This window comes from Gallinula chloropus (genome assembly GCF_964237585.1).
Source record: "Gallinula chloropus genome assembly, chromosome: 3".
Taxonomy (NCBI): Eukaryota; Metazoa; Chordata; class Aves; order Gruiformes; family Rallidae; genus Gallinula; species Gallinula chloropus.
The window spans coordinates 80,507,352-80,523,848 of NC_140087.1; the positions used below are offsets into that span (position 1 = coordinate 80,507,352).

Sequence of the window (16,497 nt, forward strand, 5' to 3'; positions counted from 1 at the left end):
ATTTATGGCACTTGTTTCCTTTTCCAGGCCTAAAATAACTTGCCAACAAAAAACAGTTTCTGCCTGAAAACTTACAGGCCTATTTGTTGCCTTGCCATGACTTTACCCTCTATTTTTAAAGTAATTTTTACTACTTTTTTGTGTTATTTGAGGCAGAGAAAAAGAAGGAATTTGAATAACTACCTCACGGCAACTTGGGCATACTAGATTTGAACACCTATTGAAAATGGAAGCTCCTCTCTGTGAGAAAACAGGCAGGTTGAAAAGAAGGGGGACACATTACCCTTGCAGATCATACCAACCCACATGGATGAAACCATGCCATATACCTTGTATGACTTGGAAAGCAGCAAATCTTCAAGACAGGCCTCACTCCTGCAGTAAGCGGCACAGCACAGCCTTTGTGTTTGGGCAAAGTTAATGAATGTGAGTTGCAAAGCTCATTTAATGCTGGAGGAGCACACGATTCTAAGGAACAGACTGGTTGTTGCCTGCAGAAGGCCTGTGCTGAAGCTCCCCTGACTTGCCCGTGGGCGAGGAGATGGATGACTTCTTCCTCTCACCCACAGAATTTACTTCAGTAAGCCAAATTACTTGGGCCTCACACTGGGCCAGATGTACAGAAAGACTATTCCGTTGCAGCTACAACAATATTTCAATTACTGCCTCACCAAAGGTAGCACATTCTTGAAGGCTGACAAGAATTTTTGCCCATCTTCTAGTTCCTTTTCTTTCAGTGAAGTGTTTACAACAGAATACAAATTCACACACTGCAAGTCTCTGTTGCATTGTGAGTTTTTTTCTTGCAACAATACCATATACTGAGAGGAGCCTATTTTAACATCACTGTAATATTTTCATGTTGGATCATCCTCTAATGTAAAATGATGTAACTCCACTGAGTGGATGAAGCCACATCCATTTCATCATCTGAAGCTGGTCCTAATAAGAATGGCGACTGCTTGACTGCAGTAACGTTAATCCATGTTTGCTCTAGAAAAGGAGATTTAGTAAACTCTTAACAAGTTTAAATCCTATTTTAATATCAAAGTACTGCTAAACTTTGGTAAATTTGCAGAAAAATTTATCACCAAACTACCAGAAAAGTCCTAACTGAAAATAGTAGTGTAACGTGCCTTGTGTTTTCAAGGGCCACCAGAAAGACTAGCCATTTACGTTCTAGTCAGAGCAAGGAAATTTTTGTAAATATTTCTAACACTCATTTGACACTTTGGAAGTAATATAAATGCATAGAGACAAGTTCTGACCACTGTTCTGTCTGCCTGGAAAAAAACCCAATAAAACAGCTGGAAAAAAGCAACTTTGACTATGTTTGTGGGTAGCTGGGATCAGTCTGGCTATAATTTATATATGATCTGTCCTATGAAAGAGTTTGTTTCTTAGGTGTATCAAACATATTTTATCCCACATTAGTTGGGATTGGTTCTAATTGGTTCATTCACTATACTTTTTAGAATCCCAGACATGAAAACCACCAGCTGATCTCTTCTCTGGAAATGCAGCTTTCATTATATCTCAAGGAAACTTCCAGCCAGGCTGGACATAGAGAGACTTGGCCCCAACTGCACTAACATAGTGTGTGGTTAAATCCTCAAGTCACGGTTGAGAACAAATACCCTGGGACAGCCCAACCCAATGTCACATGTCTGTGCTCACACATACACATACACTTGAATTTCTGGACAATCATGATAAATCAGAAAGATCCTTCTGTGCTCTCAACTCCATTTCAGAGTGGGAACACGAGCATACGAATTCCTTTAAGCCTCTCTGAGATTTGGAACTATTTGAAGTGTACAGCAGAAAAAAGCACAGAGAGCAAAATCCTGTCCATCTGTCAGTGAATTAGCATGTGATTAAAAAAATTCTGCTTTGCTGAACAATATGCAGTTGACATTTGTCACACCATGTGGTGGAAATAGACCATGGAAAACTGCACAACAAAATCAGAAGAGAAAGCCTTCTACACAACTATCACAAAGCCTTTTTGTTCCAATAAGTATCTGAAAATTTCAATATGAATGCCTTGAAAACACATTTTAATCTTCTTTTACAACTTTTATTGCTTGTAAAAGTTCCAAAATGATACCAGGGAAATAGAGCATGTCCACTACTCATTGAACACAGGACCCCTTATTCATCAGAACATCTCAGTTCAATAAAGTCTTCGAGTCACAACCAATATGTTCACTTTTCAGCCTGTCCTAAACATACTGCACAGCTGGAGTGAAGTGTGTGCACGCATACCGTGCTGTGGGCTTTCAGGGCTGCGTACACAATGAGCTGGAGGGAAGCCCTTAAATCACAGAATCATGCTTTGTTACGGAATTCAAGTGTTCCCAGAAAGTCTGTACTGATACAGGATTTGATTTCGCTGTTAATGAGATACCAATAGATATTCTTGTAAAACTGAAGAGCCATCAGATGACTGAGAGCTCTGGAGTCCAATAGGAAGTATGAAGTCATGGCAAGGAATGGTGTTTGGCTGTGTTTTGGGCTTGTTTCTTATGGAGTAGTCATCTCCAAATTTTTATTTTTTTTTAAATTATGATAATTTAAAGTTATCATAAAGGCTTTGATGTCTGTGACAGAAGTGCTATAAAATTAAGAAAAGACACTGCAAGTAGATGATGACGTGATCTCAAACTGGGAATCGAATTATCAACTACTTCTATTCCATCTGTGTTACTCTGGAAAGCACTGTTACCCAGCACTCCCCAATATTTACTGCACAGGGACAGACATAACTACCTTTAACTTTCTCACACGACTTCACTTGCTGCTTTGCCTAGCCTGGCAGAGGCATTGGCTTCTTCTCAGGCAGCAGGAACACCAATTCATGACTTCTGAGACATGTTTCTTAGATATCAGAGCACAAGGAAGCCTTTCTCTCCCCACAATAACTATGGCACAGTGGCCAGGGCTTAGTTGACCACCACTGTAGTGAACAACCTGACTGTAATTATAAATCCAGATCTATCAATAATGTTCTGCTGTGTTATATCCAATGAAAACTGAATCAAAATCACATTAGTAAGTCCTGTAGTTGTTCCCTCTCTGTTTGGAGAGGTAATAATTTTCTGGAAAGAACTACTTGGATGAGAAGTACTTGGGTGCTTGCAGTTCTTTCTTGGGACAGAAAAACCCCAAAACATGAGCTTTTTAAAGACTCTGTGAGCTTTTAATAATGTAGCATGAATTCTCTTTGCCTTATTTACTCCTGACATTTCTATTTCTGTTCCATTGAAAGTTTATAACATGCACACTCCAAACCCACTGCCATTCCAAGTAATTTATAAAACAAAGTACTTGTGGAAGAATTCAGTGCCAAAGAGGCATCTATGTCCTGTGTTCAGTGAGTTGGCTGTGAGTTGTTGTTGCCAGATAACAATAATATGAAATTAAGGCTAATTATTGGCATAGCTTGATACAGAACTAAATAAAGCAATTCCTACTTTAGGTCACAGTATTGCAGAACAAACCACTGTCTCAATGGAATGCCAGTCATAGGATGAAAGGTAGAGAGGAGAAACCACTGCCAGGTTACACAATAGAAGCAAGGCAACTACAGGTCCTGCTACACAGTTCCAACTGGGACTGTGAGAGGGACATTTTATCAAAGTCAGTATATCCCAGGAACTTTTCTGGGACAATTAGGAGATTTACGTAGATAATGTCCCAGGCCATCACCTACTGCAACCCAAAACAGCTTTACTCACGTCAAAGGAGTAATAAGATTTATGCCAGAGCTGGGGGTATGAAGGCTTTTTTCTTAAAGAGGAAACTTAAACTTGGAAGCATGGAAAAACTCTTACTATGTTCAGGATTTAGAAGACCACTTTTTTCCCAAAATCAACTTTTTTCTACTTTCTAGTCATTAGAGCTATTGAGGACAGTAGTCTGCTTTCCCAGAGACATTCCCCAGGAAATGCAGTGGGACTGGATCAGATCACAGAAATAAAAAAAATGAGGAAATTCCTTTGCTTTTGTTTGGAAAACTCAGATAGGACAAGACTACCAAAAGGCAAAGTGAATACAACGTTTATGGCCCATTGCTAGAGCCTTCAAGTAGCTCATGTTCAGTTTGATGCATGATGCTGGTTCTAGCTGAAATTCATTCATCTCAGTGACCTTTTTGAGTGTTTTATTCCAGACCACAAAAGCATAAAATTCTATTTTAAATCTAAAAAAAAACCCCATTAAAACAATATCTTACCCCTTCTTCTTGATTGCCTTCTCTAACATTTTCTCATAGGATACTTTTTCTTTATCATACTGTGCCACTATTTTGTCGATTTGCGTGCAGTGTAACTTCTGCATAGCACTGTGCTCCTGGAAAACAGTAGGAAATTAGAATTAGTTGCTGGATTTTTAATGTTTAGTTTTTGTACAATGTAAAAATAGCAGTGTATGAACTTTGACAATGGAATTTCATCTGTTTTAGCCATCTGGTGTTAAAGGTTCCAGATATTCCACTGTGTGTGCTAAAACATTTCTTCTTTGTTAGGAAAATGAAAAGCTGTAGTGGACCTTAAAAATACGCTATACCTTAAAAACAAAAGAATTATAGGAAAAGACTTTATCTTTCTGGATAAATATCAATTTAAGTGCAATGTAAAAAATCAATTTTACAAATCCATATCACATAATTCCAAGTTTCTGTCTGCAGAGGATAATAAAAGTCAATTTCATACTGAATACCGAGCTAGCCCCTTACCCACTGCAAACCAAACAGTTCCAAGTCCAAACATTAGCTAAAAATCAAATTGTTAACAGCAGACATGCTGAAGATCTGGCCCACGACCCTAATGACAGCAACAATCTTATCATGAAGATGTTCCAGCTTGTCATAGATTTGCAAGTGATTGCACAACAGTTGTGCTATATAAATTTCAACAAGACATAACTTAAACTAATCATTTCCTTCTGTTTGTACCCACAACCAATACAGCACAGCCTGGAACACTGCACATACAGGGCTACCTGTGGAGTATTACACATCAGTGCTAACCTGCTGGCACTTAGAGTAGCACGACTTACACTGGTGAAGTGGCAGAGGAGGTTATCTATGGGAGGGGAAAAAAAACCTGTTCCTATGGTGAAAAGCTCAACCACTAACACATCTGGCACACTTGGGACTAGCACACATACAGTGCTTTCCTGTTACAACACTGCACCAGAAATATCAGTCTTCACTTTGCACTTACATGTAGACTTGATTATTGAACTTGACTTCATATTCTCCTTGATCAGAACAGCTGTATTTAATTTACATTGCAATAGGAAAAATTGTTGGGTTTTAACTTAATATCCATCCACATTGCATCTAACTGTGAAACAAAGTCTTGCATTAATTAATATGGCCTCTTACAGGACTTTATTTTGTTTTATAGCTCATTTTACATTTATTCTACCCTTGCTATTCTATTGCTTTTTGTTATTATTTTCTATACACCTGTGTTTGCCTTATCAGTGTTCCTTCCTCTAAAAATACTAATAAAACATTTGTACATTCACCATTACTAAAACATTACTATAAATGGGATGCTTTTAAAAGCATCTAGCCCTGGGCTGTACCCAAGCATTCCAACATCTGCCAAGCACTTCCCCAGGGAATATGTACAGCTTCCAGATTTTGTATTTAGTGAGGGGAATTGAATTTTCTGTACTCCAGAAGATTTGAGGGGAAACAAATAGATTCTATCAACATTAAAACATGCCAGCTTCACTAGAGAGCATTTACACTGACTACCCAGCTAGGAAAAAGTACAGATGGGGAAAAGAATGACCTAAGCTTGACAGCACCATCCAACCACTGGTGAAGTGACTGAGAGCATCTCTCAAACTACACACTCTCCCCTAGATGAAGTGAAAAATACAATTCTTATTATAAAAGACTATGTGCAGACACAATTCAGTCTCTTGAGGAGGAGAGGAACCAAACTCCTATCATACACACTGTTATTCCTGTCTGGTGTCTCTCTACAGCAACACCAGGACTCCTGTGCACAACTGGAAAGTAGAGTGTAGAGGATTCTCATTACAGAATACAAAAAAATGAGGAAATAAAGAAAAAGAAAACTACAATTTCCAAATCAATCTCCCCTTTTGCACAACTTTACTAATCTAGAGTCCCCCAATCTTTTGTACTGCTGCTTTTGCATTTGGAAAAGGAGATTTTTTTTCCATGTTCTTTTTTTACTAGGCTTTATCTCAAACCAGACATATATTCCACCTCAATATAAAAGTGCAGGAGATGAATTCTAGTTTACATAATTCTGGTTATGGTCTGTAGCAATATTAAATTCCTTAAGGGGGCACTTGTAACCGTCACTGCCTTGTCTGAAACTGGTAGAGCCATATACCTCAATCACCTGTTGTGCTATTCAAGGTAATTGCTCACTATCCTTCCAAATCACAAAAACTCCATGACATCTCTGCAAAATATTAAAATTCATTAGGGAACCACAGAAGCAGGCTGCTAAAAAATCAAATCAGTGACCTTGAGTGCTGTGTCCAGTTCTGGGCCACTCAATACAAGAAAGACATTCCACATCCTGGAGTGTGTCCAGGTAAGGGCAACCAGACTGGGGAAGGGGCTGAAGGGCAAATCTTACAAGGAGCAGCTGAGGGACCTGGGGTTCTTTACTCTGGAGAAGGGACGTTATCACTACCTACAACTCCCTGAAAAGAGGATGTAGAGAGGTGGGCATTGGTCTCTTCAGCCAAGTGACAGGAGATAGGACAAGGGGAAATGGCACTAAGCTGCACCAGGGCAGGGTCAGATTAGATGTTAGGAAGAAATTCATCACTGGAAGAGTTGTCGTTATGTGGAACAGGCTGCCCAGGGAGGGGCTTGAGTCACCATCCCTGGATATGTTTAAAAGATGGATAGATGAGGTACTTAGGGATATGGTTTAGTAAAGGACAGGGATGGTTAGACTCTATGATCTTAAAGGTCTTTTCCAACCTAGTCATTCTGTGATTCTATGACTAAGCCACTTCTATATGCACATCTCCTTGCTCTTAGAGCTCATCTACATGTGATGTCATCCCAGATCATTTACCTGAACAGCACTCAAGATCTAAGTTGATTAAAAAAAAAACCCCAAAAATGTATCAACCTCATTCAGACACATCAGCCATTCTGCAGTTGCACAGTAATATTCACACTGGGGGATTAAAGTTACTTCACAAAATACAGGCAGGAAATACTTTATTTTGAAAGCTGCCCACTGTAGGTATCTTTATGAATGCATTGTCTAAAGAAAAATGTTTCAGCAATATACAGAAGTGGCTGGACATATTATTTTAAAATCTGGCCCTGGACCAGCTTCCCAGATCCCACCGATTCTTGTGGCACCTCAGGTAACGGCACTCACTTCTCCCTAGGTAACATTTTCTCCAAATTCCCTTTGTGAACGTGACGATTGTTAAAGTTGACTCATTCCTGACAGGACACTTTCCTCTCTCTGCTCAGCCTACAGGACCAGCTTTACTCACTGTCCAACAGACAACAGGGAATTTGCCCTAGGACTTAACTACGAAGCTTTATCTATAATCCTTACAAAAGGTGCCCCCCACCCCAAAAATGTCTATATAGTATCAAAGTAGTTGTTAGCTTCTCCCCCCTTGGCTTTTTCTCCCCTTTATAGAGAATTATATCTTACCTTCTTTGCATATCTGGCAAACCTACACTGCTTTCTCAGGGTGATGTGTCTCATGCCAGCTTCAGAATGCTTTGCTAGGTGAAACTAGTTCATGATGCAAATAAATGGGCTGGGGTGTGGACTGTGTTCTTTGCCCACAAGAGCAATTTGGTCTTTAGCATTCTGAACAGCAGCACAGTGCTATTTAAGTCACAGACTAACATTTTCAGAGATTAAACCAGCCTGGAGAATATTCACTCTTCCTGTTTCAACTCTCTCTTCCTTCATAGCCACGACACAAACCAAGCAGAGATTGGGTTCAAAATGAGAGGTGAAAAGTCTGTTGAATAACTTAATGGGTTCTTCTGAAGTGAAGAAACTATACTCGCACACTGACTCTGAAACTAAACTTGCTGTGTAATATCGACACTCTCCTGGATTTACTACTGTTTCCTCCTGCCTTTTGTTTCTACGTGCTCAATTATTCCCTTACAGTCCTCCAGGATTTCTTTAAATGCATTGTCCTGTCTTCACAGAGCTTTAAATATGTACCTTTTACATGATTCTCAATCCTGAGTAAAATCGCAGTTCTTCACTGTTTTATGAAATCCAAAATTCTGCATTTTTTGCAAGCCACTAATCTGACATCACGGACTGGGTAAATTTAATTTTATCAGCCACAGACTGGCTGCCTAGCAATGGTGATACCAAGAACAGTGGTACTCCCACCAATCCAATGATCTCTATCCCACTTAGATGAAACATCTTATTTTTCCTACACAAAAGTAAAAAAGAGAACTGTGAAGACTGTACCTCTACCTGCCCAAACATGCTTCATGTATCCATGGATAGCTAACACACAGCCTTTCTGCTTCATCCCATCTGATAACATGCATTAAAACCAGTGATGAGTACACCAAGCAGTTCCCTGAGATCACGTGTGAGCTAATATGACCACCTTTCTCTGCTCAGACTCTCCTCTTCAAACTGAAGAAGTTGCCCTCACCGGAGCCTTTAGCAAGACATGCTCGAGACAGGCACTTTCTTGTTAGGCCAGACCTGCACTCTGTACTTAAGACCAGAAGGACACAAGCTGGCTCAGACCTAAAATAGCTGTGCTTGAGCTAATGCTGAAAGCCCTTCTGAGTGCACAGCATTTTCAGATTGTGGCTGGCAATTTTTTCCTCAGATTAGAGGAAGAGAGTGGAAGCCTGAACAGATGGATCAATTTTTTTTAACATTAGCAAGCTCAGCCTTGGCTAAGATATCCTTACACTACTGTGGGTCACCGATCAGGGGCACAGATCATTGAGTATGGCTGGGTTTTGTATGTAACCATGGTACCATTTTCATTTGCAAAAAGCTGCTATAACAAACTGCTGGATGTTGTCCATGAATGAGAAAATAGTGTTTAAAAATAAAAGGGCCCCTAAAAATCAACCCCATGAAGGTCTAGAAACTGTTTGTGCTCCGAAGTAGGGATGACAGACACTTTTTCTTGAGCATGGGCTTCAGACACATGGCTAAAATGAAGAAATCACTCATTTCCCTTCTGCATAGGGTCAGTAAGGAGTCTGAAATGTAACTATTTCATTTTGTTAAACTACTTCTAATACTAAGAGCCCCACAAAAGCCTCAACTGTAGAAAGTATTTTCTTTGTATTTCATTGCAGAGTCCCATGCCCGAACAACAGTTATGACAATAAACTCAAAAACCCATCTAGCAAAATGCCCAGGCAACTACATTATGTCTGATCTGCAATGAAACCTGCAGTCAAAGACAACAAGGGAATAACTGCCCCAAAAGCTCAGAATTAATACGTATGAATTGCCAAAATTCAGAACTTAAGATGTTTTTGCCTCGTAACAACAGGAAGGGTTTTCTAATGATAAAGGGACCAAGAAAACTGCCTGTCAGTATGTCATGTAAGAGAGGAGCAAGATAAAATCATTACCTGAAAAAGGTGAGCTTGGGATGCTTATATGGGTCAAACAAATGTGCACCAAATCTCAGGGAGATATGCAAAGGGTTGCCTAAGGGAAAATTTGCTCACTGGAGCACATTTCAGTACACTTAAAACAGATATATCTTTTCTTGGTCGTCCAACTGGCATTCCTTAGTCTTTCCCTACAAATTAATTAGGAGCTGTCTGTGCTAGTGAGTGCTGCAACTTTTTTCAATTAGAGTCTATTGCTCAGAGAGCTCTTAATGATCGTACCTTTGCATGCTTCTTCTTTAAGGCATTCAGCTCCTTCTGTTGCTTCTTTAAATGCTTTATATAAGCCTATAAAATGAGAAGTTGGATAAATTCTTCTGTGGTCATACTGACTTTAACCAGATAAAACCCTAGCTACTTAAAACAACTAATTAGGAATGCATCCTGAAAAGCTTTTGTCTGTGCTTACCTTCATCTGCTTCAAATCTTCTATCTTCACTTGAGGAATAAGGTCTATACCTAGGAAGGTATTGATAGTTTATCTAAAACTTCATGCATAGTAGTATACATCATACTTTTAAATCTGGATAAATTTCAGAAAACCACATTTAGGTTCGCAATGAATTATTGTTTTTAAGCCACATAGAAATAGTTGCAGGTTGATGAGAAAATCATTCATGAAGATACAGCTAAGATACAGTTAATTTCCTTTTCAAATCACTACTCAAGTGCCAAAGCACTGATCAGTCAATTGCCTTGTGAAAAAAGAAATGAATCAATGAGTGTATTTTAATCCTGCACGTTTCTGGACTGAAGTCCCAAAACACAGCAATCTAAGAACTGAAAAAGTTCCTTTGCTGAAAACACAGCAAACCATTGAAACCAGCAAACCTCTGAAAACCAGCAAACTGAACCACACAAACTTCAGGATTATGGTCCCTAGGTGGAGATGGCTCTAGCATCATCTGGGGAGGCTTCTCAGGTGAGCTTCTATATGACTATATAAAGGGTTAATGGAGGTTAAGTTTATTTCTCCTCAATTTAAAACACACAAACCATCACAGTGAAAATTTACCTGCTCCTTGCATGCTAATGGAGGTAAAATTTGCATTTTAGTTAATACCATGCTATGAGAAAAGAAGCAACAGTACACTTCAAGAATAAAGGAGAGTTCTAAATGGAGAAGAAACACCAAACCACGGAAAGAAAATTCTTATACAAATTTGATACAAGAAAATCTATCAAACAAGACTGATAGTACGATTTAGATCGATGAAAATATATTTTGATCACCTTAACTGCCATGCAAAAATTCCTGAATGTTTATGCTTTACGAAATGTTTTGTGACATACTATGACTTTGTTAAAAACTACTAAGCACATCCCACACGTAATCATTACTAAAAATGTCAGTCCAATGCCATGAGAGTTGTAACGCATATTTTTAGACACAAATGTTCACCTGTACATAAATATACTGTAAATGTACTTTGTTAACTGCTCATAGTCTGTGGAGCATAAGATTCCCCCGGCTTGAAAATGACTTTCTACCTTTTAAGATTAAGTGGAAAATATGGAGATGCTGTACAAGGGGGTTGGGGGGATGGGGGGGATGTAGGCAGCCTCATTTAGGGAACATAAATATTTTATCTTCTTAGAAGCACAAGATTCTGCTCAATTACATGGTATTAACATTAGTCTAGTAAATGAGACCAGAAAAGATTTAGATGCAGATAGAAGCTGAAGTTTTCAAGCCCACAAATCACTTCACTATTCCTGCAAGGCAGAGAACAAAAACCCCTCAACATCTGTCTGCATCTGAGAGCCTTCCCCAGACACTTTATCTTGCTGGATATGTAATTTTTAATAGCAAGGTGAGCTGTATATTGTAGCAACAGTAGAATTATTCAGATCTTCAAAGATCATAAAGATAAGTTATATAAAAGGATTGTTAAATGGAATGTAAATATCAACAGCTCCACTTGAACATGTGAGAATATGGACAAAAATGTTTGCAGGCAAGAATGGGTAAGTACCAAAATCTCAGTTTATGACTAGGGCTTCATCAGGCATGCTGTGTTCTCAACAAACTTCCTCAGGATTTTATTTTAAAACACAGACCTGTGTACTTTGTTCACCAGTTCTGACACCATGGCAACCAGGAATTAGTTGCCAAGCCCAGCAAATTTCATGCTTAATTAATGCACGATAAAACTAATACTCGTGTATCTTGGGGAAGATACATGAAATATGAAAACACCTCGCTGCATAAAATAATCTGGGTTTTACACCAAGGGAGAACTTTGAAAGAGTTCAGGTGCCAGAGATGACCTGTTTTATTGCCAAAACTGACTCCAGAGAAGCAGCCTTTGTTTCTCAAGAGACACCTTCATGTGTGTGTTTTCAGCCATATCTGCTTAAGTTAAGAACAAGAGAAGCCGGTGCTCCTTTTTACTCCTATCAATCCTTTTGGGCTGTGGTGGATGAGAGAGTGAACCACATGCTAATTCTTCTGGTCCATTAACAGAAATACTTATTGTGTTTCATTCAGCTGTAGAGATTTGTTTCCTCTCTTAATCTTCATTACCTGTGATATGTGAGAAATAAATAATCCCCTCTGACTCCATAAAATGAGTTTGTAGAGTGAACGGTGAACAGTGAGGAAAAATTACTTATTCACTTCTAAATAAGCATTTAATACGGATATTTTTTACAACAAACATGCCATTTCCCTAAGCACTATTCAGAGTAAAACCACACATTGAAAACATTTCTAATTGTTGGGAAATCTCTATAGAATCCAATGAATTCTAAATACCTTTAATTACTTAAATCTGCAAATCTGCCAAGGGATTTGGGGGGTGGGGGTCGGGAGAAGCAGAAGAGTTTCTGTGGAGTATACCAGAAAATAGTAATTCCTACAGGCATTCCTCCAGTACATCTTTAAGAAACTACTCCCAGAGTCACACAGGTTACTACTGTGGGCAGTAGGTAACACAGCTACACAAAGACACCTTTGAGTAAAATAAAGCTGTATTGGTGTAATACAGCCTTTTTAGTAATATACAACATTTATTTACAATTAGAACTTTGTCAACAGCAAAATTAGCAATTAGCACTGTCGACACCAAAAGAAGTTACTTTCTAAAAGGGAAAGAATGAATGGAAATTCAAAATGAACCCGAGGAACGAGTACTTCCCTGTGACTTTATGAATCCCTTCAGAACTGAGGGTGTGGCAGGGGATTTTTGTCTACCTTTCTTAGTGTCGGTCCCAGATCCTAAGCCTGCAGTGGTACTCGGTCGAAGTTCAGAGCTACTCTGAGGCGTTACGTTGGCTTTGGCATTATTAGCTTTCCCTTTTCTGTCATTCTTTGAAGTGTCATTTGGTACATCAGCTATATCACTCTGAAAGAAACATTCATATCATCATAAATTAATTGTTGTTTTACCTGTAGTATAAAAGCTGGGCTATGGCAAGTTTCTGAACTTCTCACCTCAAACGTAATTCAGAAAATTACAACATACTTTCAATCAACACTACAATCAGTAAAGAATTAGTGAGCTGTTTTAAATGGACACCTGCTAAAATACAGCTCCTTCCTAATTTCTTAAAATTTCTACTTCCACGGGGTGTGTTAGTGTGATCCACAAAAAGTCAGTGAATGGTATTTCAGCATGTTAACTAACATAAGACAACATATTTCAGAGCAGGATACAGAGGCTTATACTTGAAAATGAGAAATAATAGGTAATAGGCACCAACTGGAGAATGCCTAGTTTACTTTATAAAATGAAGCACAGCATGAACATGAATAGGCTGTGTCTGTCATTCAGTTCTACTTACCGTTTCGATACCCATAGCTCTCATTTGGTCTGCTCTTTTTTCTGTGATAGACAAAAATTTCTTTGGATCTGATAAAGCATCAACAATATCTGTAAAAAAAAAAAGAAATAATAAAAGAATCAACTTTTTATGATCTTCAGAGGCATTTAGAAATTAAACTCTTGCAAGAGCTCTATTTTACCTCTCTTATTCTGAGCCATGGCTTGCAACAACACAGTCCAACTTTCCACAGTGAACTTGGTACAACTGAAAGCACTCAGCATTTGAACACACTAGGAACAGGAATCAGTTTCTAATACACCAAGGGAGTGGTATTAATCCAGGTACCTTATTTAGGAAGAAGAAACACCACTGACTCCATCAGACTGAAGTTACCCTAACCCACTCCCAGTTGATGACACTAGAATTTGAGACCAGAATGGGACGTCCTGAGCTACAAAGCACAAACAAGTTTGTCTCTTAGTTATTACTCAAGGGGGAAGAGGCTGATTTGGGACTGCAGGGAATTGTAGGAATTGCTGTTATATTTCCTAGCTAAATAATGGTTTCAGATGGGTGGTTAAAGCAAACAGGAAGGCCTCTTCTCCCTCACCTTTGTGATGGTCCATGCCTGGAACATGACAGGCTGTGAAATGCCTTTTTTGTGGACCCTAATGGCCAATATTTGAATTTGGCACATGACAATACCATTAGTGATACCACAGCACAACCCTGCAATGGATACCATACAGATTATTGACTCTGCTTTCCATATGCAGTGATAAATGTGCAAGCATAGTTTTACAGGAAGAGAGAGACAGACAAATTCTGTCCCTGTATTGAATAATGCCTTCCAATGTTTAATTTCAACAGTCATACAATTCAGAAATGGCAAAGGAGTCCCTCCCCAGCAAGAAATGGTTTACAAATTAAACTGATAGAGCACCATTCAGTGACCAGAGCTTTTGATCTGTTTTGGTGATCCCTTTGAAGCTTCAGCTTTTTCATTTAGAAAAGGGTCGCTGGTTCTCAATGAATAAGCCTTCCTTGTCAGAACGGCAACTTAAGAAAGCAAGTCTGAACACTGCAGCATGACTGACTACAAAATACTATCATTTAATGAAGTCTGGTTATTTGCCAGGACCGTTGGAAGGGCCTTGGACAGTGCTTCATTTGCAAGGAGCCTGTTTCTTTGCAGAACACTGCCAAGCCCTGGTTTTGGCTGCTTGTGAGTAAAAGCTAAATGCTTTTGTGCCCTTACATTCTAGATGGTCTCACTAGCACAATGTCATTCTACAATGACAATTCTGGCACTCATGGGTTTAGTCGTCATTTGAATTTTGCCCAAGTTTCATGACATCTCTTCAACCATTTTCCAAGTTATCTTACAATAATGCAAGACAGAGAAGCTGGTCCACTGACCAGGTCTGTGAAAATATCCAACCCATCAAAAGCTTTGGGAAGAAACTTGCTACCCTTGTGCAAACTAGGGGATGGATGATATTATCTCCCTTCCAATTTAAGTTCTTCAATGAATTGTTCCCTGTAATTCGCTGCATGCAAGAAAAGTTTCCCTTTCCAACAAAAGTTGTAGTAGATACACAGCAGTACCTTTGACAGCTCTGTCAAGTGGCCTGTAATAATTGTTGGAACCCCATAATGTCTTCTGCAAAACTATGTAAGCATGTCTTTTTGTCCTTAGCATGGACTCTTCACTGAAAATCCAGAGCTACCCTGCTAACACGATGCGTCATTTGAAAATGGAACCTGATTACCATCAGCTTCAAGGTAAAAATGACTAACATGTTTGGGAGAGCAAGACCTTGGTAAATTGTATTACTAACCATAGAAGCACATCACCAAAGGCTCAGCATTCCTACGAGGGGATGTGACTCATCAGAGCCTCTCACATTGTCATTTGTCCTCTTGCTTACGTTTTTCTTTCTCCCCAGTGAGGTAAGGTGGGGGTGAGGAACAGCATTTTGTAGAAGTAGTACAATTAAATATAAACCTAGGGAAATGACTGGACGAGTACATTACAGTGGACTCTAACCACTACCCTAAGTAGCATTGCTTACTTACATAGAGATTTCTATTAGAGAAGCTTCTCTTTGGAGAATGCTACTTAATTTGCATTAATTTGTGCCAGCATTGTGTTTTATTTGGAACAGAGTAAGTGATGCAAATAAGCCACAAGAAATTACTAAGTGATTTGAAAAATAAAATCACGCATCTTTTAAAGCCTACAATGCATTACACATTCTAGTTATTATTCAGTGCAAGTTTTTAAATCTTAGTCATACAGGTTAAAGAAAAAAAAAGAAAGAAAAACATAGGCAGCTATTGAATTGAGCTATACCTACCTACAGCTTTGCTAAAACAACCATGGAGATACTAATGATAGTTCATAAAACAATGATAGGTTCATTGGAAATGATAAGTAATTAAAAAACACATGCTAACTGAATACTAATGATTCCACATGAGTATTGGAAGTTATTTCCCAGTTGTTCATCATGCTGCTGTTCTGTATTGATGAGAAAAATAAATCAGATGCATCATAGCTATCTGGGAAAGGAGGGAAGAACTAGTAATTGAACTCATTCAGTTTATGTTAATAGCACTCTCTTTTTCCCAACAGCGACAGTAAGCTATGACAACCAGTTCTCATAGTGAGTAGCATTTTACTGTAACTATACTACCACTTAGGGGGTAGTAATGTCTCTGTGTCCTCACCTCTACCAAGTAAACCATCTAAAGAAATGCTGACAACCAGTAAGATTCTAAACTGATTTTCTAATTCTCTTTGAAAAACAAGTTTTTAGCTTCTGAACTTGTGTAATGCAGTTTACAAAGAAAATAAAAAGTATTTTCTCCCTACGCAACCAGCACTCTCAGCAGCTTGAGCCACATGGAACTCTGCTGAGTTTAAATCCTGCTCTTAGGAAAAGTCTGGTATCATTCAGACATGCATCAATCCCAAATCAGAAGCATGCCCCTAGTCTAGAAAATAGTTTAAATGAGTCATTTACTGTCAAAAGCTGAAATTCAGGAAAGAATTAAAG

The 16,497-nt window shown here is 38.8% G+C and overlaps 1 protein-coding gene across 4 annotated transcripts in view; it reads right to left on the reverse strand.

Annotated features, from left to right (window-relative positions):
* PLCB4 (phospholipase C beta 4) overlaps positions 1 to 16,497 on the reverse strand; it is a gene marked incomplete at its 5' end in the record, with an annotated part of 88,050 nt that overhangs the window by 18,406 nt on the left and 53,147 nt on the right. For all 4 annotated transcript variants that reach the window (XM_084261441.1, XM_084261439.1, XM_084261440.1 and 1 more), the window contains 5 exons: positions 4,238 to 4,353; positions 9,890 to 9,955; positions 10,077 to 10,126; positions 12,864 to 13,014; positions 13,454 to 13,542. In XM_084261441.1, coding sequence (XP_084117567.1) covers positions 4,238 to 4,353; positions 9,890 to 9,955; positions 10,077 to 10,126; positions 12,864 to 13,014; positions 13,454 to 13,542 — 472 coding nt within the window. The remainder of the gene's footprint in view (positions 1 to 4,237; positions 4,354 to 9,889; positions 9,956 to 10,076; positions 10,127 to 12,863; positions 13,015 to 13,453; positions 13,543 to 16,497) is intronic.